The sequence below is a fragment of the Nilaparvata lugens genome, chromosome 9 (genome assembly GCF_014356525.2).
Source record: "Nilaparvata lugens isolate BPH chromosome 9, ASM1435652v1, whole genome shotgun sequence".
Lineage (NCBI taxonomy): Eukaryota > Metazoa > Arthropoda > Insecta > Hemiptera > Delphacidae > Nilaparvata > Nilaparvata lugens.
In genome coordinates, this window is record NC_052512.1 from 26,736,970 (window position 1) to 26,763,926 (window position 26,957).

The window sequence follows — 26,957 nt, forward strand, 5'->3', positions numbered from 1 at the left end:
AAGCTAAAACAGGAGTTATCTATTGATTACAATTAATTAAATTCTCTCATTCTTTTTGAATCCTCATTTTATATAGATTTTTATCTTTAAACTACTGATTCTTTGTATCAGAATTAATGGATCTTTCTTCACAAATAATTCAAAAGTTCTGTTTGCAAAATCAAATATAATTTTTCATATAGTAGCTCGACTAGTATTGTTGGAAACTTGTGCGCTAGCCAACATTTATTAATATTAATTTCATGGAAAAGAAAAACTTTCTTCTTTGTCTATTAAGATTTCTATCATAAAAATTTACTAAATTATTCGAAAGCCTTAATGACATAAGAAAACAGAGTCTGAAAAATATAAAATTATAAAATGTCATAAACTCAATATGAACATAATCTTAAAAGTTTCATTCCAATTTAAAGGCTATCTTCCTGACTTTCAGCAATACTCTACGATAATATATCTCCAGAAACAATAACTCAAATGTAACGTAACTGAAAACTTTCTATACTTCATTAGAAAAAATTTATAAGTATCTTCCATCACTAATAAAATCAAAAGGATTATTCTCAATCAATATTATTAACTTGAAAAATAACAGGCTTTGTTGATAAAATCTTTTGATTGAAGTTTCACTTAATTAATTTCCCTAAATTATATTTTAACCTTAGTTTACGTACCTTAGTGGTTATTTGAAGAAACAATTATTCGTACATGAAGAAGAAACACAATTAAACATTTCAGGACATGGCACTACTAGAAAATTAAACTTTAATAAAAATAAAACTAGCTCCTACATTAACTAATGAAATAAACTGGTGAACCTGCCCAAAAAGGGCAAAACATAATGACTACATCTTTACTCTCGTAGTGCTCCTAGCAAAGTGTCCTCCGAAACGTAATCTGGTCGCGCGGTTGGGGAATCCCCCACTACTGTATTTAGAAACAGGTCTCCTATTGGGCGAAAGGAATCAATTTGACCAATCGTCGCGTGGCTTCTAGAGCCTTTGGACCAAATAGTAACTGCAAAATCGGTAGTTTGTTATAAGTTCAATGCTTGCTGTTTTCCAACTTATCGCACTTTATGTTGCGACAAGAAGGCTAAGTTTTAGAGATAATTCCATAATCTACATTCCTCGACGACTCGGAGCCACAATTTTTAAATATCTATCATGGGAAACTCGAAGTCATGGCCGTTCATAATAGAGAGAGAAAATAATTTATTTCGCTAACTCGCTTACAATAATGGCTCTAGTCTATTGCGTATTAAATTTACTATTATAACTTGGAAAAGGCCTGAATTAAAGAGAGTGCCCGGCACACTCCCCCTCCTTACGGTGTGAAACACGCAAAAAGAAATCTAATCAGGATATGTTACCATAGAGGCATTCTGTATGATTTGGAGAGTCAAATTTCTGGATTGATAGTAGGATCCAATTTGAAGCGGGCCCTCTCCAAAAGAAATCTCTTTAATCATTCCGAAATTCAGCAAAATGTATAACTAATAGAGATTTGTGGCAAGAGTCTTTAAAACTGTGGCAAGAGTCAGGACAAAACAATATGGACGTGTCCACCTTTTAAGTAGGTACTAAAGACGGACCGAGTATAATAATCTTGAATACTTCAATCACTTTATTGAGTCCCTGGTTATTTTCTTGGCAAGATCCAACAAGGGAAAACGTTTAAAAGACATCATAGTTTTAATTGGTTCTATGTTACTCTGCTGTTGTAAAATATGAAGTACGTTGATCATAATAGTAAAGGATGAAACTTTTTCACTCAGCTGAATGTATTGAAATCTAACTATCATTACTATAGAGTTGAGAGTGCATATATTTTTAACAATATAAAGCAATTCAATAGGCAATACTATTCTACATCGACTACGATTGAGAATAGAGTCGAGAGATAATAATGGTTGAAACTGCAACGCTAGCGAGCTATTGGAGAGCAATGACACATGCTTGGTGTACATTCCGTAGCTATGAAAATTTCTATCCATTATTGTATTCCAGCAGGAAATCTCTATCACTGAATTATATTAAGTGAACTAAAACGGAAGCAGTTAACTGAATACACCTATGATAAGATTATAATTGTATTAATCATGGAAGGTAAACTAATAGAGAATAGGGATATCAACAAAAATAATATGAAATATAAAGCGAAGAGAATATAAAATATGAAGCCTTAGACATTATTCTTATTATTTTATGAATGAGAATATATTTTATCTATATGTACTAACTCCTAACTATGTAAATGTATAATTCTTAACTATGAATGGATGAGTATTAAGCTATTGAAAATGGGTATAGTATAGAATATTATGATAAATCGTCTTATGCTAAATAACTTATTATTATTATATTATTATTATTAGAGACATCATTTACATACATTGTATTATGACTGTTGATGACTTCAAAAATTGATCATCACCCGATTTACCAAACAATCAATTATCTACTACCGTGGAAAACTGTACAATCATTTACCACAAGTATGCAGCCGATCAATGAAATAAAATTAAACCTAATTCACCTACCTAAATATATTTAATATTACGAAGTTAATAACATAATTTAATGACTAATCTAGTTGCGCAAGTTATTTACATTCCGGAATTTCTTCTATATACATTATATTGTCACGTAACAAAATCTTTGACTAATAAACCTTCATGAACCCGTAATGAATCCTTATAACAAATACGGTAAATATCTTTATCATAATTTTTTTCTCCTTTCTCCTTCTCATTCATTAGGAATCATCTCGTTGAGTGTATAGGGACAAGGCTACAGAGTGGCGCCATACTCACAAAAACTTATCCAATTATAACTCACGACAAAAAATCTTGTCTTCAATAGACTGATCTGTTAATATTTTTTTCTGATCTGTTTCGGATATTTTTCAACATGACTCAAGCGTGATTTTGCATTATAATATTCCAGTAGGAAACCTTCACGACAGAACGCTAGTCAAAACAGAACTATGATCAAGTGCCAGGCTTTAATCGACAATAATAACTCTGTATTTCGCTTCTCACTAGAGTACGTGACATTTTCTCTAACACTGGAAGCATACTTTTCATCGCATGATTTAATAATATGAAAGTTCAGCTCTAACTTAGCATTGTTGAACTGCTGCTGCTTGCCTTCTGATTACCAACATTATGAAATTTACCAATACATTAACACATTAATAGACTACTATTACACTATTACTGATTCCCAAGTTCACTGACATTTCTAACCTTACTGGAGCCTCACATAATTATCCCTCAACTGTAAACTTCATATTTAACTAGACTCAATTACTCTACTAGATCTTAAAATATCTCAACTTATTCACATGGAAAACTTGATTGCAATTTTACTATTCATCATTAAAAAATTTATCATTTCATTAAAGATTCTCCTATTTTTTTTATTTATTAATTCTTTTTGACTACTTATCTCTAAAGGGTCCTACTACTGTTAATTACCTCAATTTAATTTTCCCAACAAAAATTCTATTTCCTTTTTGACACGAATTTTCCTACATATTTCTACCTTATATCCCCATTTAAATTTTTAATCAACCTTTCAACTCTCAACTACAGAATAATTTGAACTCATGCTTAACTCAAGAGATTTCCCTTTTCATTTCAAATTCAACTAGAAGAATTTCACTGTTAATTTTATTTTGATTTAACCCGTCAGTACTGTTCCAATATTTATTTCTACTTTCACTGATAACCATTTTAACATTACCTAGGTACTCGAAAAGGTTTCTCTGTTATTTTATTTGTATACCTTAACTAATCACTTTAAATATTCATTGTCTAAAACTTTTAATTTTCGTTACCATACCAAATTTTAAGCAACTTTAAACTCAATAATACTCCTTTTTTTACCAATTATTACTTGTGTTTTTGCGGCTGACTTTCCTACCAACATTAACGAACCTTTTGACTGGGCTTCCTAAACTGCATTACGCTGATTGTTTTCCTTACAATCACTACGAAGACTCACTAAATATTCTAGATTTCGGTTTACGTTATTCTACTGACGAGCCCCATAACTCTCGAATGAACCAGACCGTTTACTAGATACAAAAAAATCTTAGCTTACACCATCTTCGGTGCCTTTCGCTAAAATTATACAATTCCACCGTACAAATTTGCAAAGTTAGTCACAGCTAAATTCCTTGATTTGTTACATGGACAACTTTCGGGCAGTGCTCCGTTCTCTCTGGACACGGACCTACACTCGCGCCGATTACCTAAATTCAACAACAACACACAGGCAGGACATCCCCTTGTCCTCCTCTAAATCTTGAGTCTCAACTAAACAAAAAAAATTCCCACAGCCTACAGGAAACGTTACCAACACAACGGATCTTTACACTATCACTACGCATGCCTACCGCAAAAATCACACCTAAAAAAATATCTCCAATAATAAAACTGATTCACCTTTTCGAGAATAAACATTACTGATAAAGGGACTTAACAACCTCATCTGAATCAACTTATTTTCATACAAATTCCCAGGATTTGATTATCGTTTCAACTTTAATCTACAATACCCAATATTTAGTTTAAACATCTCAAGGCCAAAACTACTCATCAACTTTTCAAAACTACATATAAACATAACTAATAAACAGTTTCCTATTATTCTCTGATTACCTTCGATCTACCTAAACTTATCAAAAAAATTTCCTATTTTCCTCAAACATTCTCCCATAATAATTTCCGAATTTTCCTAATTTACTTGGGTTGACCTTTAAAATCTCAATATTCCCTTTCACTACTACTATAATGATATTCAACTACCAGACGTGAGACCAGAATACGTACGTTGACATTACAATATTTCTATCATCATTCACGGAATTACAGAATACAAAAATTTATTTAGCACTTAGAATCAGTTGTTTTTCACCTATGCTAGTTTCTTCTACCAATTTTTACTCTACCGTTAAACCCTCAATTTCTCAAAAATCAATTTCAATATAGAATACTTTCAACTTAAGCATCAATGATACCTAACTTTGTCTTTAAGCACTTCAAAAGATTTTCATTTTAATGGATTTACTGACTTAATAACTTCCCTATTTCATCTACAATTATTTAAACATCAGAAAAATGGGAGTAGCATCTATAAATTATTCATTCAACTCCAAACCCAAAATATTGACAGTTAACACGTTCACAGAATGAATTATTGAATAGACTCAGAAAAATTGATCTAGTATGATTAGAGTAAGTTATGAAAAATTTAATTTTTTTTAGGAAATTTGAATTCCAGAGATTCAAATATCTCTAGACAGCAGAGTGGCGCAGTTGTGTGCCTGCACTTTTTAAAAGATAATAGATAAGATAAATTTGAATAAAATTTAGAATTTAGAAATAGGCCGACACATCTAGAAAATACCTGAGTCTATACCTAATTCATGCAGGTGAACGGGCTAGAGTCAAGAAAACTTCAATTAATCTTGCCATGCCTGATTTAATAGGTTTATACTATAGAAAAACACTACAATTTGAAATAATTGAAAAATACAAACAGCTTCAATAAACATTGGCAACTAAAATCGAACAACAGAAACAACAATTTCATGTTACTTTGTTGACATGCTTCATCTGATTTGGGGGCGCATTACTATCCCCGTTAGATAGCAATACGTCACAAAACCAAACAATATCAGTCATCAAATAACAAATAATTACTTCAACATAAAATTACTCAAGAAAGAAAAGCCGTTGAACCCAAGTTTCGTCGATAGTAACCCATTTAACCCATCTCATAATAATTTTGAATCCCCACTTTTTATTGACATTCTCGAATGAACCTTTGTTTCACTACACTGCACTTTCGTTGGTCTGTACGTTGCTTTATCGTCGGGGTTACAGTACCTTGTTTTTGGCGGTGAGCTTTTACCGGTTGAATTTGGCTTGACGGCGACGTCCTCTACGTCCCTAGACCTGTCGTCTGAACGGGTGTCTTGAAGCGGTGTTACATAAAGTTGCAAAACCAAAGGGGTGGTAGTACAAGAAGTTGGTTTGGGGACACACATGAACCGCTGTAAATAAATGTATTACAGCATTAATTTCTAACTCTTCCTACAATTCATCAAAAGCTAAAACAGGAGTTATCTATTGATTACAATTAATTAAATCTCTCATTCTATTTGAATCCTCATTTTATATAGATTTTTATCTTTAACTACTGATTCTTTGTATCAGAATAATGGATCTTTCTTCACAAATAATTCAAAAGTTCTGTTTGCAAAATCAATATAATTTTTCATATAGTAGCTCGACTAGTATTGTTGGAAACTTGTGCGCTAGCCAACATTTATTAATATTAATTTCATGGAAAAGAGAAACTTTCTTCTTTGTCTATTAAGATTTCTATCATAAAAATTTATTAAATTATTCGAAAGCCTTAATGACATAAGAAAACAGAGTCTGAAAAAATATAAAATTATAAAATGTCATAAACTCAATATGAACATAATCTTAAAATTTCATTCCAATTTAAAGGCTATCTTCCTGACTTTCAGCAATACTCTACAATAATATATCTCCAGAAACAATAACTCAAATGTAACGTAACTGAAAACTTTCTATACTTCATTAGAAAAAATTTATAAGTATCTTCCATCACTAATAAAATCAAAAGGATTATTCTCAATCAAATTATTAACTTGAAAAATAACAGGCTTTGTTGATAAAATCTTTTGATTGAAGTTTCACTTAATTAATTTCCCTAAATTATATTTTAACCTTAGTTTGAGCAACCTTAGCGGTTATTTGAAGAAACAATTATTCGTACATGAAGAAGAAACACAATTAAACTTTTCAGGACATGGCACTACTAGAAAATTAAACTTTAATAAAAATAAAACTAGCTCCTACATTAACTAATGAAATAAACTGGTAAACCTGCCCAAAAAGGGCGAAACATAATGACTACATCTTTATCTTGTAGTGCTCCTAGCAAAGTGTCCTCCGAAACGTGATCTGGTCTCGCGGTTAGGGAATCCCCCCACTACTGTATTTAGAAACAGGTCTCCTATTGGGCGAAAGGAATCAATTTGACCAATCGTCGCGTGGCTTCTAGAGCCTTTGGACCAAATAGTAACTGCAAAATCGGTAGTTTGTTATAAGTTCAATGCTTGCTGTTTTCCAACTTATCGCACTTTATGTCGCGACAAGAAGGCTAAGTTTTAGAGATAATTCCATAATCTACATTCCTCGACGACTCGGAGCCACAATTTTTAAATATCTATCATGGGAAACTCGAAGTCATGGCCGTTCATAATAGAGAGAGAAAATTATTTATTTCGCTAACTCGCTTACAATAATGGCTCTAGTCTATTGCGTATTAAATTTACTATTATAACTTGGGAAAAGGCCTGAATTAAAGAGAGTGCCCGGCACAATACTTAAGACAACTTGCTGTCGGTAGTAGGCATCACCAATATTCAGTTTCCATTTAGAAAAGACTCTAACCACAGCAGGATTTCGTTGCTTGACCCAGGATTTACCTCTCTTATTATTATTTTGAGTGAACTCTTTTAAAGCCATGGTATCAACGTCCTGAGGGTGTTGAGCATAACTATCAAAGGCTGATTTAGCAGGGAATGATTCAGATGTGTATCCTACTGGAATCCATTGCTGTGGTTCAACGTTGACCTTGACAAATGCCCGTGAGCTGTGGTAAAGGGGCCAACCCATTCAAATGTGTCTCTTGGGCTGAATAATGAAAAAATTTTGAATTGCAGTCTTAGCTGAATCAGTGTCTTTGGCTAGAGCTTCTGATAGAAGGTCCTCCATGGCTTTAAAGCTTGGTTCAGCCTTACTTGCATACAAAGTATGCAGTATGCTAAGTCTTAGCGATGTAATTAAGTACTGCATCCATGCTGATGATACATTGAATGTCAGTGTTAGCTCTCCAGTGCTATGTAATGAATCTGTTGTGACGATTAACCAAAGGATCATTTCTTTCAGTAATAAGTTCCCATTGGCCACTTTCTTCTGTCAACCTTGTCGTTTCTTGCAGTTGAAATGGAAACTTGAATCTACACTCTTCAATGCCAGAGCTCCTCTTTTAACGGAAACACTGCAGTCCATGCTTGGTATGTCTTGACAACAATGATTAGATTGCAAAAATCCTCTCCATGGTTTGTAGCATCAGAATAATGATACTGACAGGGATGAACAATGGCATTGGAGCATTTATTTGCGGATTGTAGTGGAAACGATGTTCCAAGGTAAGTTGCAATATTTTGTAGAGTATCCTTATCAGCAGCATTCAAATTGATGACACCAGGAGCAAAAAGACACCATGGATATGAGGAAACCCACGGTGTTGAAATTCTGTGCGATACTAGAAGTCAGTGACATTAAAATGAGGGATTAATACTTTTTCAATAAAAAAATCAACTCTTTCATGAAAAAACCAATCTATTACCATTTGATTATCATTCATTAATGATAATCTCCGCTTCCAGGATTCATTAATATCTAGATTATTGTAGTCAGTGTTGGGATCCACAACCGATACAATTCAGGCCAATGTAGATCAGCAGCACTCAGAGTGGAAAACACTGTCGGAGGCCCTAACTGCTGCACTACGTCTAGGAGCTCTTCACATCGAGCTCGCCAATATGCACTAAGCGGACTATGACACAGCTCAGGGATTGGAAAAGGTATTATACGAGTATTCAAAGTCATGTAATTCTTAAGACCAACCTTCGGGTGAAGAAATGTTTGGTGAACGGTGCATTGGTTACAGTTACTGACATTGTTTACCAACCAGGCAAAGCACCTCCATGCGACTTACCGCTTGTTGTATGTGTCAAATTTGACAGCTATAATGAACCGCTATTGAACAAACTGTGTTCCTGTTACCCCTGTTACTCGCTCCTGGTAGTCCAGAAATGTATATTGCTCCAGGACCCAGTTCCCGCTGATCTTGGCTTGGGCTGTAACGATCCACAAGTCACATGGACTGACTTTACCAAAAGTTGTGTTGGACATTGGAAATAAAGAGCTGGCACCTGGATGTTCTTATGCCGCTCTGTTCAGGGCTAAGAAGCTGGCTGATATTGTCATTCAACCTGATTTAATTTTGACCGCCTGACTCGAATCAAGCAGATGAAGCTATCGGGTTTGCATGTGGATGAGGGAATCTCTCTCACCACTATTGGCCATTGAGCGTATTCCTGATAAGAATAAGACGTCTTATAAAAATTAAGTGAAATTTCAAAGTTGTAATATATGTTAATAAAGTAAATATTGTGAATATTGTAGATATTCTAAATATGGGACGATATGAAGATACCTTCTCGAGAGACATTTATAAGTTCGGTGTCCTTGGAAACAATGTCACTACCACATTCAATGAAAAAAAAGTAAATGACGTGGCTAAATCTTCACAATATACTGTACTTCCATAACGGCCCTCCTCATTGATTTCTATTCATGAGCGAGGTCTACTGTTCGCAGAACTACTAGTAAAAGTTGCATTGATTATTATACTTCTCTGCACCTTGTTCAAGAACCCCACAAAAGTTATCTTCACACCTGTTACAGAACGAATTTGAAGCCATGATGAAAGGTGGTGGCACATATTGCTTAATTGTAGTTTATAATTACAACATGGACGAAAACTTGAAAGCTATTGAGGTGAGTACTCCAGGACAAAGGTAACACATTTTGTATGAGTCTGTTGATCACAATCTGTATGAATAATGTGCACAATCTGCAGTCCACATATTGTTACCACTATAGGCTATTATTCACTATTCTTATAATATAGTAACAATAATTATCATTGTTATACAGTGTGTTTACGATCTCCCTACCAATACTTCAGGCCATTGTTCCTGCGTGGGAAAAATATCTAAATATCATATTTAAATTGTCCGGAAGTCTTCAATTACTCACACAGCGGCCATCTTGCTGTTTTTCACTTATTGTTTTCTTCAAATAATGGTAGAACATACGGAATTAAAACTCTACACAATCATTTATAGACAAAGCTACAAAAAATATGATAATTTTTCAATTTCATAGAACAAAGTGGCGACCATTCAAAATGTGTTTCTTGAATAACTCAGAAACCGTTTGACCAATTTTAACCATAGTACCAGATTTGACCATTATTATCTGAGATATGGCAGCTCCAGTGGTTGGTGACCCACCTTTAGAGAGTTATGTAACGCTATTTCATTGTTTGAAATTACCTAAAATCGCTTACTATAAACATGAAATGCAAATAGAGATTGTTGCATCATTGAGGCGACTCTATTATCATGCATTGGTTTGCACTGCAACAAACTTTCAGTGGTCACCTATCACTAAGGCTGCCATATCTCAGTTAATATTGATTAAATCTTGAAAAATCTGGTGCCAATCGATAGGTAATTGAATTTACTAAAAATTATTCTTGTAATTTTTGTAAAACCAACGGTTTCTGAGTTATTCAAGAAACAAAATTTTAAATGGCCGTCGTTTTGTTTTATGAAATTGAAAAATTATCATACTTTTTGTAGCTTCGTCTAGTTGTTATAAATGATTGTGCAAAGTTTCAATTTCGTGTGAGTAACTGAAGACTTCCGGACAATTCAAATATGATTTATTTATTTATTTACAAAAATATGGGAGCATACGGGAAAACCCCAAAAATTGCTCCCTAATCAAAAAAATTACATTAATCACTCTACAAAGTAATTGAAAATCGAGGGAAAAAACCATTTCATATAAGTGAAGAAGAGAAAAATGTTATGAGAAACCAAATATACTGAAAACTAAATATACTAAATACTAGAGACTATACAATATACTAGAAACCATTTACAATATGAGAAAATGATAAGAGAGGAATCAATAAATTAGAAATAACATTCCAAGAATGATGTGAATTATATGCTGAGAATAAAATAAGAATGAGGTGGATGATAACAGAGCTGAGAATGAAAGGAAGTCATCTACTAAATATGGTACTCTATGTAAGTTGATGAGGGCTAGCGTGGGAAAAATAGGTGTCACATTGGGTGAAGCTGCTTACATGCCTTCTTGAACTGACTGGGATTCATATGAGAAAGGTCTAGGTGAAAACTATGGTAATTATAAGGTTCATCATGAGGTTGATTGAAGAATTGAAGTGACTATTGGAGTTGCATTGGTGAGGGAGAAATCTGTAGCCGGAATGCCGTGAAACTGAAGACACATATATATTCAGCAATGAAAGGAGGTAGGTTGATTGGACACGGTTGTTCAATATATCATATAAGAACAAAAGCAATTTACAGCTCCTGGATGCTTCCAGGGATTGAATATCGGATATGGCTCTTAGGTTAGCTGTGGGTAAATTGAAAGGACAGAACATTTTAAAACCCTTGAAATATACAAACCTTAGAAATTTACTTTGAATTCTTTCCAATTACAGCTTATGAGAGGCGAGATATGGATGCCATACTCCAGAGCAGTAGTTTAATGAACTTCTGATAAGTGTCTTATATAATAAAATAGGAATATCGTGATTATCAAATTGAGAGCAGGTTCTCCGAATGAATCCAATCTGTTGACATGCTCTGGAACATAAACTTCTCACATGATGATTGGAATTGAGCTCAGGATCAAAAATTACACCAAGGTCTTTGAAATGATCCACTGAAAGACAGCTTAGCACATTCACCAATATTAACTCTGAGCTGATTTCTCAAGCACCAACCAAACTAACTGTCTACATCACTTTGAAACAGCTGACAATCAGTTTCAGATCTAATCACCCTGAAGATCTTTTCATCATCTGCGTACAGCAGACAAGACGAATGCTTTATGACAGCCGGCAAATCGTTTATGAATATTATGAAGAGCAAAGTCCCCAAATTTGAACCCTGTAGAACGCCTGATGGGCTACTGAAAGATCTGGAATGAAGACCACCAACAGAAACAAATTGATTCCGATCAGACAGATAGGAAAGAATAAATCTAGCACTTGACAGTGAAAACCCAAAGGATGCCAATTTTCGGAACAAAATTTTGTGGTTTAAAGTATCAAAAGCTTTTGATAAATCAGTATACACAGTGTCAACACGAGTACCTGAATCAAGACAAGCTGATACCTCACTCCGGAAATGCAATAAATTAGTCACTGTAGACCTGCCTGGCAAAAATCCATGCTGGCCATCAGCAGTCCACGGTTCTATATGATTAAATATTTTTTTATGAATAAATTTTTTGAAAATCTTTGCAGAACAATTAATTATAGAAATTGGACGGTAGTTTCCAACAGATTGTCTGCTCCCAGCTTAAAAAATGGGAATTACTTTGGCTTGCTTCCACAGATCAGGAAACGTGGATATTTTCAGTGCTAGATTGAAAATGAACTCAAGCGATTCAATAAACAAATCAGAGCAGCCCTTGATGACATACGGTGGAACCAAGTCTGGACCAACAGATCCATTACCTTTCAAGCTCCAAGAATTAACTATATTTGTCATTGAGATAGAATTCAAGTGGAAAGGGGAGTGACCAATTGTGTCATCGAAAAATCCAACATGATTGTCGCTTCTGTTGAAAACAGATGAGAAATAATCTGCAAACGACTCTGAAATCTCACTACCTGTGACAAAACTATTACTCCATCTCATAGAATTCTCTGACCGCTCATCCTTCAGATCATTATTCATATATGACCAGAAGTTCCTCATGTCACCACCAATACTTGACTTAACTGAGTTCATATAAGCCTGATAAGCTTGAGAAATTCCATGTTTCAAAGCAGATCTCAATCTTCTAAATTCCTCGTCGTGATGAGCAGAGACTCTCCTCTGTCGGGCACATTTCTCCTTCCGTTTGATCTCTTGAATTATATCCCTAGTATACCACCGAGGGTAACTGCCAATCCGATCACCAGCGGCTCTTTTAGGAACACACCGATCAAAACATGAGTAAATTATGTTATAGAAAACTTCAGTTGCCTCATTGACTTCTGAACATGAATAGACAGCGGTCCAATCAGCGTCTCTCAGAGATTCATACAAGCGAAGAAAATCAGCTCTCTTAAAAACATATTGAAATTTGTCATTTGGTTCATCTCCGTGATCTGCCCTCATGTGAAGCAATGGAAAAGAAATGGAAAGTGTAGGATGATGGTTATCCTTGGGAACCAAACAGTCATCGCATCTTGAAACATTAACATGGAACGAGCTAAGAACCAAATCCAAAGTCCGATTATTACAATTGACAATTCCATTATAAGACTCTAAGCCCATCACCCCCATGAAAAGTCCCAATGCAGCTGCCAGACGAGACCCTCTACTGAAGTCAAAGCTAGAGCCACCTATTTTGGGAATATTCCAGTCACCAATGACTATTACATTGTTATTTGAAATTTCATTGAAAGATTCGATCAGTTAAAAATATCGATGATAAGTCTCATAGGAAGTCGATGACTTAAAATGAACAGCGTTGATGTAGTACAGATCTTTATTATTCAATAAAATCTCAATCCAGATAGATTCAAAAACCGGTGATGAAAATTCTGATAATAATACGGCCTTAAGAGAACTGCGAACAGCAACAAGTACTCCACCACCCCTCAACCCATGATCACCAGACATTTCCCTGCGGAAGACAGTGTACCGCTCATCGAACAATTCCTCATTATGAATTCCATTGTACAACCATGTTTCAGTGAGGACAATTGCATCAGCATCACATTCTAAAACCTTCCGGAAAAAACTTGGAACTTTGGAACGCTGACCTCTAACATTTTGGTATAAGATATTGAAATCCAGTATGATTAGCAAAAAATAAAAATAACTGAACTTAAAGAAATAGAATAGAAGTTTGAAATGTAAATGGGAGAAGAATGAAATATGATAGGTGATTGCAGCAAAATTTTAAACTGAGGATGATAAAAATTTATTATGTGATGAAGTATCAAGTATTATCTTATTAGTAGTTTTTTAATAAAGTATTCAGAACGAAAATTATCAGACAACAATCATAAATGAAATAAAATACTTTGCACCTTGTATCTTCATACATTGCATCAGCCAGGAAATGAATAAGCAATCACTACATTAAGAATAACAGCAAATACTGTGATAAGATACGAAGGATTAAAAACCGAATAAAAAGTTCGTATATTCACAAGTAACAAACTGGCCGTTTACCTGAAACTGTAAAATAATAGGTAATATATCCGTGACTCCAGTACAAATGGATTGGAAATTAAAGCTTATTTGAGGAGAGATAATTTAAAGCTTGGGGAAGTTTAAATCATTGTCATTTCTTATCACCGTCGGTGACCTATCATTTTCACTTTTACGGATACGAACACATCCAGTCCGATCAACCCATGCATCTTCAATTGCTTCTTTCTTCTTTAGATCCCTAGAAGTTTTCTTCTCTTAGCAGTGAGACTGCGATTGATGTCGATTGGGCCTTGACCTTCAAGACCGTGGACCTGTTGCCTTCTGAGAACGCCTATCTTTCTTCTCAGCTCCATGAACTGATGAGCATCAAGAAGTCTCACAAATCTGACGACGATGGCCGCAGGGGGGCCCGGCCGCATACCGCCGCCAGCTGCATCCGCCGCGTGACGTCCTCCCGTACGAATCGGCAATCGATGGCAGGCGTCCACCATGCTCGGCGTCACGTTCAAGCCCACCGCTCGTCCCACCACAGCAATCGTCTCCATCACATCTTCGTCCGCCTTCCCGGGAACACCGTGGATCCCAAGCGTATTCCTTCTGGTATACTGCTCTTGATCATGGAGACGATCCTCAGTAGACTGCAGTCGCTCACGAACTTCTTTAATTTAAATCCGAAGTGAATCTATGAGCTGCTGCTGACGATCAATAATTATCTCGCTCTGCTCACTAATTAAACTACTAAGTTCACTTTGCCCATCCTGACCGGTTTTGATTATATTTTTAACTCCTCTATACTGGCGGAGAACTGCGAGTGACTATTTCTAATTAATTGCTCCATAGACTCCATTGAGACAGTAGGATCGGTCATATTCGAAGAGTTCGACTTGAGGGTCACGTTAGTTTTTACTGGTGTGCTATCTAACGAGTGTTGTCACGATGTACGCTGTTGTTTAAGACAACCAGGACAGCACCACGATGAGTTTTTCAAAAATGATGAATCACTTGATTTTATATAAAGACAAGCTATATGAAAATAAAAATTACACTCCTTACAGAAGAGTTTATCAGCTACGCCAGCTTGATTAACGGTTGGTTGCACATTCCACAGGCACTCATACTATTACAAATTTGGACAGTTTTATAAGCACAACTCAAAGTAATAATTTCAAACTGTCATGAATAACTCAATTAATACACAACAACTAACACTACTCAAAGTAATAATTTCAAACTGTCATAAAAGCTCACGAATTAACTTAATTAATAGGTTAGAATGCTCAATTCAATAGAATAGTTCATAGACTGATCAGGTAGTTACAGTCTAGTCATTGGAGATAAGAGAGCACAATAGTTATTTGTATATCTAGAGTGAAAAGTACGACTTTTTCTCCCTGTGGGAAAAAGTTTGAAGCCCGAGGCGAAGCCGAGGGCAGCAATTTTCCTGAGGGAGAGAAAGTATTTTTCGCTCGTGATGTACATAACATTTTTCCTCCATCTACATTTTTTTTATAGAAACTGCAAATAAAATCATTCTAATAACTTACGTATTGGTGACAATGTTTCCTAACAACATAACCTAAAATCTAAAACCTAAAAATCGGTTGGCTGATTGGCACTGCCGATTGCGCTATCTATCGGCAAAAGTTGTAACAATTATATCAGCTGAGCAGCTACCAAAAATGGCTGACTCCAGATCACGCGGTTCAGATTTGAATTGCAGATCAGAAATATTTTTTTGGCTGGCATTTTGAATAGAATATAATATTTTTAAAATTGTATAAATTTTTATCGTCTACTAATATTAAGAATATAATATCATACAAACTTATATTTCATGAGTTGATCAAATTTCTGGTTGTGGTATTGAATTCAGTTGACTCAATGACAGATACCTCTATTATGCTTTCTCATCTGAGCTTAGACCTTCTAACCTATTACAATTTAAGTTTCAAAATGGAGATGCTCCCCATGTTATTTAAATGGAGTCACTTTTACTCCCTAGGGAGTTTTTCTGTTTTTTACTACCGAGAGCGAAAAAGTGACACTTTAGTATTAGGTTATAGGGAGTAAAGTAAGTACTTTAGACAGTAGGTGGAGGAAAAATTGATACACCTTTCCGTTCGAGTTCCGAACTTATACTCAGTTATGGTAATATGAGATATGGATATGATATGGATAATATGCTAAATATGATATTTAGATATGGTTTACCCAGGAACAATGACCTAGCATTGGTAGGGAGTTCGTAAACACTCTGTATTATAAACAATTTTTTATTATAGTAGCAATAATTATTATTATTATGTAATTAGGTGGCTCGTTGGAGTAAGTGATAACGCGCTGGTCTGATAATCAAGGGAACCCGAGTTCGAATCTCGACCGGTGCCGAAAGTTTTTGACCACAGCACAATCTCATGGTATACGGCCACCCCGTCTTTCGGATGAGACGATAAGGATAAGCCGATGGTCCCAACTACATAAAAAGTAGTCGTCATCTATCATCATCATCCCTCTCACTCATGACCCACGCACAAGACTGAGAGCTTATGTGGGCATCACCCTCAGTATTATCCATTTTATTTATCCAATGTTCATCAATTACTGTGGGCAGTATGAATGTTGTTGAGTAGATATAAAAGGACGACTCTGGCACACAAGTGTGCCAGAGTCGTCCTTTTATATCTACTTTATTGTGAACGACCCTCCTCAACCATAGTCTCAGTGTGGAAATCAGGAATATCCCATTAACTTTATTGAATTGTCAAAACAAGCGTATTGAACTATTAAGGGCCGTCTGCACAGTGACAGTTTGAACTAAATTTAATTTTAAACTGGATTAAATCTGTATCAAGTCTCGTTTGTTATTATGTGTTACATTTTGAGTTTAAGCTACCAGCTGATTAAATCCAGTTTAAGCTTTGAGTGTGCAAACGGCCCTAAGACATTATTCTAGAGAATATCAAACTAAAATGAAAGGAGCCTGTTCTATAACAAAAGATAAGGTACAATGTTCTAAAAAACCTAACAGCTTTTCAGAATATTGAAAGCTTTCAATCAATAGATTGTTCTCTTTTTCTTCGAGGAATAAGGCTTAATTATTCTAAATTATTTCCACCAAATAACTAAATTCAAGTTTTGGTAGCCCACATGATTGAAATGGGTTCTAATGAGCTGATCAGGTATGAGTGTCTGAAACTACAGTTTGATTATAGTCCATACAAAATTACTTCTGACTTTGAGGAATATGTGGCGCAGAGAACTGGAGGGAGATCAGCCAATTACAGTGATGAATAGAGTCATAGGTAGAAGGGCAGTTGCCAATTTGTCAATTGGAGTCAGTCGTCTGACTGCTTTCAGACAGGAAACTTCGCATGTGTAGCATGAGCACTTGAAGTTGGAGAACACTGGCCGGTTCAGGACGGCAACATTGCGCCTCTGTATCCCTCCTGCTGTATGCTTTCTCTGCTTCGCATGTCCCTCCCAAGTCAAAAGTTATTTTGTATGTATTAGAAGTATTATTAATTTATCAATCCAGTTCTATTCAGCTAGCAATTTTTGATGGTATGGTGAATATCAGACACGATTATGACGATTTGATTGAATTTGGATTATAATTATCTTGCAAAATGATCTATGTTTCAATTCACGGGTGCCCTGCTAGTCCTAGCTATAAAAAGAACTGAAAATTTGATGAACCAATTCATACACGTCACATAATCATCACTCGAAATAATTATTTATCATATCCACAGGAAAATTGAAAAATATTCTTCCACATAATGGGTTCTCTCGTAGCAGCTTTTTAACTTATGTTTAAAACAGGTTTGATTCATATTTCTCACACTAACAGGCAGCTTATTGAATGCCTTTATTGACAATATTCTATAATACCTTGCAGTTTTTCTACCCTGACAAAAGGAACATTCAGACGACATGCTTGTCTGTTGAAATGCCTGTATATAAGAAAACAAAATAAGTCTGCTTGTTAATATAGGAACAACACAATAATTATTACCTAACCAGATTCAGGAATACTCAACACCTAGATAAATGCATGGGATAGAACTCAAATCACCATACTAACTATAAAAAAATCTGGTGTGACGAACTCACACAACTTTTCCTGTCATTATGAAAATTGATCATCTGACGCTGATGTTCACGCGCTTCTCAAGTCTACTATTCAAAGATATAAGCCAGCTAGTGACAGGACAATAATGCTGAAGACACACGAGGTCTGCTATCTCTTCATAGTGAATGATTTAATAGAATCAAGTGTTGACTAGAGTTTGCAATTGAATAATCACATTTTCTCGAATTTCAAGCTTATTTTCAATCTTAAGTGAAAATGTTACTGAACATTAATTCTAGAGATTTCCATGCTCGATCTTTTCCACTTGGAATTTTTTGTTCAAAATGTATCTGAAGCCTGATAATTGGGAATCTAGAATCGAACTTTACATAGATGGGGCGGAGCTCCTGAAAATTTTACAGATATCGGACTTTTGGCAGTTGATAGAATCAATGACAATTTCAGGTATCAAATCATTGGAGCCTTTTCGAGAAAATCGTGAAAAACCCTGTTTTTGACAACATTTCCGCTATTTTAGCCACCATCTTCAATTGCATATGATCGAAATTGTTTGTGTTTGATCATAATATTGTAAGGACCTTAAGTTCCCAATTAAAAGTCATTTCGTTGATTGAGAGATGAGATATTGATTGTGTTCATGGGAGGTTGCGGTGCATATACGGCTTCGGCGAAGTGAGCAGTAACCAGAAACCACGTGACTGGTGCACCACTACTTGCTCCCACCGAACGAAAATCGAATTCTGGTTCGCCGTTTTTGGCGCGTACTTTTGAAATTTATCGTTTACAGATCGGTGTTGACAAAATAATAAAGGTGTTATCAATATATGAACATTTCAGCTATTATTTATTATTATTGATTCAATAATAATATTCGATTATTATTTGAAAAAAATATAATATATTGTAATCATGTTTTCCCTTATAAAGTTTTTTTTTTTTTTAATAATTAATGATGGTTTGTGTTGTCATCAATGAAAATTTGACTACTTTTTCTATGCAATCAGTTTTAATGAATAAAACGTTTCATGGAATATTAACAAAATGTTAATAATTGAAGTTTCTGATTTATGTCTACTATCCAGACATTTATCTGGATAGATCCTGGCCTAGGAATGAATAAACAAAATATAGTATTCCTACTGATACATAACATAAACACATTTTAGTTTAGTAGAATAGTCAATAAAGCTGAAAAATAATAAACTTTCCAGCCAATAATGAATGAATTTCTTGCTTTTCGACTATTCTGTAATTAATTCCATCAATGGAATAAAATACTTCGTACGCCTCATCCTATTTTTGTTTATAGACTCTGAATGTGAAGACATAACCTAACAAAACAGCAGACAACCAACGCTTTAACTCTCGACCAATAAGAAGCGTTGATCCCGGTACCGGTTTTGTGGAACATACTTTTCAAGCGGTGCAAGTGAGCATGTACGCGGTGCAAGTGAGCATGCACCACTCCACTCTGTTCCAAGATGGCGACCGGTACCTGAACTGTCAAAAGCTCCCACCGAACGCATTTTCGTGTCCTTGGTCGAAATCGTACATGTACCGCAACCTCCCATGAACACAATCAATGATATGTGTTCGGTGGGAGCTTTTGACAGTTCAGGTACCGGTCGCCATCTTGGAACAGAGTGGAGTGGTGCATGCTCACTTGCACCATGTACATGCTCACTTGCACCGCTCGAAAAGTATGTTCCACAAAACCAGTACCAGGATCAATGCTTCTTATTGGTCGAGAGTTAAAGTGTTGGTTGTCCGCTGTTTTGTTAGGTTATGTCTCCACATTCAGAGTCTATATACTAAAAAAAGGATGAGGCGTATGAAGTATTTTATTCCATTGATGGAATTAATTACAGAATAGTCGAAAAACAAGAAATTCATTCATTATTGGCTGGAAAGTTTATTATTTTTGAGCTTTATTGACTATTCTACTAAACTAAGATTTGTTTATGTTATCTTTTAGTTGGAATTCTATATTTTGTTTATTCATTCCTAAGCCAGGATCTATCTAGATAAATGTCTGGATAGTAGACATAAATCAAGAAACTTTAATTATTAACATTTTGCTAATATTCCATAAAACGTTTTATTCATTAACACTAATTGCATAGAAAAGTAGTCAAATTTTCATTGATGATAGCACAACCATCATTAATTATTAAAAAAACATGATTACAACATATATATATATATATATATATATATATATACATATACATATATATATATATATATATATATATATTATATATATATATATATATTCAAATTATAAATTAATAATTATTATTGATTCAATAATAATAAATTATAGCTGAAATGTTCACATTGATAACACCTTTATTATTTAGTCAACACCGATCTGTAAACGATTAATTTCAAAAGTACGCGCCAAAAACGGTGAACGATTCTCGTTCGGTGGGAGCAAGTAGTGGTGCAGCAGTCACGTGATTTCTGGTTACTGCTCACTTCGCCGAAGACGTACATGCACCGCAACCTCCCATGAACACAATCATCGTGTACACAGACACACATACACTCATAGGGTGACTTAGGGTTGCAGCGATGTGGTGTATGAAATAAGGTTTGTTGAGTGTTGAGTGGCTCCTGACAATTTATGCAGGCAATTTATTACTATAATTTATATAATTTATATAATTTATTCCTGGCAATTTATATTCTAAAACTTGACTTGCAAGACAATTTCCTAAACTCTGCTTTTTCCCATATATAGCCAGTTTGCGAAAACTACCCATCTGTCAAATGCTACTATGGAATTCAAGGTGCGAGCAAAAGCAATCAGCCACATACTTCTTTCGATAATCATTTCAAGAACCCGGCAACACCTGCCTTTTTTTTCTTCAAAAATGGTCAACAGGTGAGTAGCCTATTGAATAGTCGCCATGAATTCATTATGGTATGTGAAAATTCAGCCACCGACGCTTGTAATCGTCGCTTTTTTTGTCAGAAATGTCGAGTAAAGTCCATGGTCAAAGGCTGTTACAACCTTGGTGGGACACTCTGTATAATATTTTAATTTTTTTATCTTATTGATTGCTCATTATATTACATGCTTTCTTGTTGAGTCATCTTGTATTTCATCCATAAACCTATTTCCATGTATGACCAATCTTGTGCTGGCAAAATATTTTATTATTGACCTTGTTTGTAGTAAATTATTTATTCAATCATATTCTCAACCGAATAATGTCTTTGAATCAGCAATATATAATATTGATTAAAATATCTTGGGAAATTGTTATTTCCCAAAATCCTTCAGGATATTTCAATTTGCAACAGCTATCAAAGAGGAAATGAATACAGGGTCATAGTATTATATTGGAAGCAGCCGCCTAGATTCATAGAAATTATAAGGAGTTTCAAAAATCTGTTACGACCCCGCTGGATATGATCTTGCAATACTGACCCATTTTGTCAGATGATAACGAGTCAGTTTGGAACTGGTATTGGTCTCATATCATATTGTAAACCCTTATTATTTTCCTATCTCTCCAGCATCTATAACCATTGGAGTGGTCAGTTCCAAGGTAAGGTTTATGAACTGACACTGCCGCAGCAGGTTGCAGCATATTGGAGAGGAATTTGTGTAGGCTCCATAGTGAGCGGGTACGAATATTGTGCTATTATTATTTCATCGGGGGCGAATATAGTTATTTGTGCAACTAGTGCGCAAAGTGACAGTTTGCTGCACCGAAAGAAACGTTACGGCGAGGGCGGAATGGTTTCTTGAGTGCAGCAGAGGAACTTTGCGCACGTATTTCACATTATGTTTTTCCTACAGTTACCATTGAATATGAAAAGTGGGTAATTATGGGTAAAATTGCCTGAATAATGTAGTAGTGTTTGAATGGCGAGGCGGCTGTGTGCTGTGTGTGTGGGTGGCACTGTGCTGTTGCTGTCCTGGTTATAATATATAATAGTAATAATTAGCGCGTTGTGCTTCGTTGCACCTCTGCTCACTATAGCAGCCACAGCAGTCACTGTTACCAACTTCATTTTGATTTTGCTGCACTGTTGCTCCATATAACCTACTAAGTATTTTGCGTTGCCATGTTGCAAATCTGGAGTGCAGAAAAATTTTTCCCACACTAGAGCGGAAAAGTGATTCTTTGCGTTCTGTAATCAGTGCAGCAATGGCCACTTTTCCACGTAACTGTAGGAAAAATTAATTCCCCGAATTTCAATTGCTATGAATCGACTGAAGCTGGCTGGGCAAGTACAAGTGGAAATACGACGTCTTGACGAAAATAATAAATTGTCAATATTCCTCATCACTTCTTTTGTGATTTGCATTTTTCTTGTAACCATTGCTTATTGCAGAGTATTGATAAAGCAACTGTTCTGCATTTATCTTTCACAGGTAAAAGTCATTGCACACTCGTCTACGGGCATATCTATGGTAGACGTTGATGCGGCATTCAAATCCTTGTAAACGTGTGAAACGGGCTACAATGTTTCATTGGAAACAAAATATTATTATTCAAATATCCAATGTGGAAATTGTTTGTTTGTTTGTGATGCTCTATATTTCTTCTGGAATCTTTCTTCCATGAATATAGAGTAGAGCTATCTTTCACCTATTGTGTTAATCATCTATAAATTATTTTCATTTATTGCAATAATAGCTTTTATATTCTATTGCTGGAGCTACAGAAACTGCTGGTTTCTATCGTGCTATAATGGTTTCTATCATATCATAATACTAGCGGGTAACCCGTGCTCTGCGGGGTTTTAAAACTTGACAAAATGAAAACTTGACCGAGTGGAATCTTGAAGCGTTTGTAGTATGCCTAGAACTATCCTCGGCTAATTAAGAGAATTTCATACTTTTCAAATATATTTCTGAGAACAGCCCCCTGTGGGTTAGGGGAGCTTCGAGTCGAACACCATACTCAAGGATGTGTTGAAAAACAGAATTCACCCACAGTATCCTGCTTGTTGTAGGAGGCGATCAAAAGGGACTCCAAGGCAACTCTAGAAGTTGCCTTGCTAGAGTTGCCCTGCCTTCAAACCCACAAGTTCCATCAGGGCAGTTTTGGAGGGGCGAAAAGAAAAACCCAAGAGACCAGAGATGGGTGGAACTCCAGGCACAAATGTGGGTCAAGAGGCTGAGTCAAGGGTGGCCGGGCACCCTAGAGGCAAATTGGCCACCCCTTCCTCAGCGGTAGGACTCTCAAAGAAGGCCAGGAGTGGAACTCACGTACGTCACAAGGACTAAACAGTCTGAAGAGGCTGCCAAGCATATCACACTGGATTGCAACAAGCAACCAGGTGATGAATGGGATGTTAGTATAGGGAAAAACTCCTGATTCTTGTAAAGAACACAGGTACAGGTTTCCCTAACATACTACTTGGGAACACAATAAGCTTCGGTTGACGTGTGGGGTTCTTTGATCCTTTGGATCTTTGAATCCGTCCCTTCAAAAACAATTAACAATATAAACAATCTGAGAACAGCATTTCAAGACACATATTATAATGAATGTTTTTCAATGATGATAAGACTATTAATTTATGTTTGATTCTCTTATTATAATTTTCTGTGAATCAATAGATCATTCATTTTAAATCAATAGGTACCACAATTGTAAATCAATTGAAACTAAATGAAGAATTTAAATCGAACAGGCTAGGATTGATTATATTGTAGACCGTCATTTGGGTTTGGTCAGGATCATTTCAATAAACCCAGAAAAAAATATTCATCAATGTTGTACCCTATCTGGAAGTTCAGCCCTTTGTGCTCTTATATCCAGTATAGCTGGATACTGCTTTCCTGCTACAGCTCTCTTCAGAATTTCCATAGTTGGCCGTACAGTTCTGGCAATTACTCTCAAAATCTATCAATCTGCAGTATTTAGGGCCGGTTATCGAGCTCGGGATTAAGCTGAGTTCTAGACTTCAAACAGCTGGAGTCAGAAAATTGGCTTTCCGAAACGGGACGTGGAAGATTTGCAAATGGTCTCAAACTCTTTTAGTCCGGGCGCAAATGTCGTGAATAGGGCACTCCGTGGTCATTTTTGAGTAACAAACGTGGAAGATGTTTAAATTTCTTCGATAGGTCTAGCATAATGAGGATCGTGATGATGATAAGTCGAAATCACAGGCAAACACCTCAGAAACAAGATGGCCGCCAAAATTTTCAGGGATTTGCTATATCGCTTGTATTTCAATAACCGTTCAAGATATTCAACCGTTTTTAGACGAAAATATTTTAAAAATCTTCATCTACAATTTATGTTTCATAAAATTTTCCTTTAAAACGCATATTTTCCAGTTGTAACCTTCAAAAGCCCAAAAAAATCTTTTTTCCTTATTTGTTCAAAATTCATTCTATTATAACTTTTTTTTGTGCTAGAGATACAGAGAGATTCAAAATCTATGACATTTAGAGCGTGTTTTTAACTTTGGAATGATATATCTTCATGCGCTGTACGTCAAGAAATGAGTTCTCCAGCGCCCTCCAAGGAAAACCCTGCATGATTTCTGGTGCGTTTTTCCATACCCATGAGATAACAAGGTAGAACAATAAAAACGAAATTGGGAATCTAGAATCAAACTTTGCTTAGATGGGGCGGAGATCCTGGAATTTTTACAAATATGGGACTTAAAGCAATTGATAGAGTTTATCTATGACTATTCTTGGTATGAATTTGATCAAAATCGTTGGAGTCGTTTTTGAGAGGATCGCGAAAAGCCCTGTTTTTGACAACCTTTTTATCATTTTATCCGCGATATTGAATTGCATTAGATCGAAATTGTTCGTGTCAGATCCTTTTATTGTAAGGACCTTAAGTTCCAAATTTCAATTCATTCCGTTAATTGGGAGATGAGATATCGTGTACACAGACGCACATACACTCATACATACACACACACACATATACAGACCAATACCCAAAAACCACTTTCTTGGACTCAGGGGACCTTGAAACGTATAGAAATTTGGAAATTGGGGTAACTTAATTTTTTACGAAAAGCAATACTTTCCCTACCTATGGTAATAAGGCAAGGAAAATAAAAATTATCTTCGCAAGTGAGTTTTAGACATAAGGAGGGCCCCCATACTACAAATTTGCGATTAATATTCAAGCTAGCTCTTCCAACTTTCCAACTTGAAAATCAAGCTCGATATAATCAAATTTTCTACATTCGAATTAAGTGAGGGGAAATTCACGTTAAAAACATTGAATTTTTTATAACATTTGATTAATATTATTAAGAGGCCTATTTTAGATGTAAGGAAATATTTATTTTATTAAGCTCAATCATTATTTCCACTGCAAGTCGAAGCTCACTGCCCTGAGATTAGGGAATAATATTATTCCTTGTTATATTATATAATTTTAATACAAGCGTGGCAACTTGCTGCTACTAGCATATCTATCGTATGCATTTAAAAATTGTTGAAAATAATATATTTCATAGCTAGCAAGCAGTACAATCCTTATATGAGTTCTATTTATGACATTCCACAAAAATATTCTTCCTTTCTCTAATATACAGAGTATCCCACCAAGGTTGTAACAGCCTTTGACCATGGATTCTACTCGACATTTCTGACAAAAAATGTTCAGTGAACGTTTTCCTATCGACCTTAGTTTTCGAGATATATCGATTTTTCTATATTTTCAGAATATGCCTACTTCCGGTCATTAAATACTCAATAATTCGAAAATTACCAGTCGAATTTCAATTTCAAGGGTATTGTTGGAAAGGAGAAAAACATTTCAAACAAGATTATTGTAATTTCATTTGTTGTACATATTCTGTAGTTTTTTATTTGTGCTTGAACTTAGAAAAATGCTATTCTTCAAATTTCAAACCGTTTTTCTCGATTTTTCTCCGGGTAATAATTATAGTGGTATCAATATTCCGAAAGGTTCTCAATTTCATAAGCTTTTGAATGAGTAGACCTATAAATTCGAAAAGGTGAGTTCCATGATAAAGTGTTCAAAACTGCTAATATCTGGAATGAACACCTTCAAAATGAGGGAATTCACAAAAAGCATGCATCAAGTGGTGATCAACATTTATCATTCTACAATGATATGACTTTTTCAATAATTTGCGTTATTTCCTGTACCATAATTCCTGAGTAAAATAGCAAGAAGTGTATGTTTCAGCCTATTTTCAGTATAGTTTTCAGTGTGCTTTCCAGTTTATTGGCATGATATGTATCAACGTTTGCTAGTAGAGAAGTGTTCTCGTTCATTATCATGAAATTTACCTTGATTGAGTACATGTTATTGGTGTATGGAGAGTGTGGATGCAATCCAACAGCGGCAGAGAGAGTATACAGGAGACGTTCTCCTGACCGAAAACACTCATCTCATAAAACGTTTTCAAGATTGACAGATGTCAAAATAGTAAAGGTCTAGGACCAGTTCCAAGGTACGAGAGGCCCGTCTCAATTTCTGAAACTTTTGAGAATATTATTCTAAAGTATTCTAGAAGAATCCTCGATCCAGCATCGGCGGACAGCTGGAATGTTGGATGTTTCAAGAATGATGGTTCAAAGAATATTGAAGAAGAATAAATTTTGACTATTCCATGAAACCCCAGTTCAAGAGTTGAATGAATCTGATACTGTTTCAAGGATGCAGTTTTGCAGTTGGGTCTTAGCACAAGACTGTGTTTTAGATATTCTATGGAACGATCACAGATAAAA

The 26,957-nt window shown here is 35.3% G+C and overlaps 1 protein-coding gene across 1 annotated transcript in view; it reads left to right on the forward strand.

The window, feature by feature from the left end:
• Positions 1 to 23,144, forward strand: part of LOC111052583 — a 50,901-nt gene extending 27,757 nt beyond the window's left edge. Inside the window, exons 3-5 of the mRNA XM_039435715.1 lie at positions 9,584 to 9,676; positions 21,000 to 21,143; positions 22,647 to 23,144. Of these exons, the coding sequence (XP_039291649.1) occupies positions 9,584 to 9,676; positions 21,000 to 21,143; positions 22,647 to 22,718 (309 nt within the window). The 3' untranslated portion in view covers positions 22,719 to 23,144. The remainder of the gene's footprint in view (positions 1 to 9,583; positions 9,677 to 20,999; positions 21,144 to 22,646) is intronic.
• The last annotated feature ends 3,813 nt before the right edge of the window (positions 23,145 to 26,957 follow it).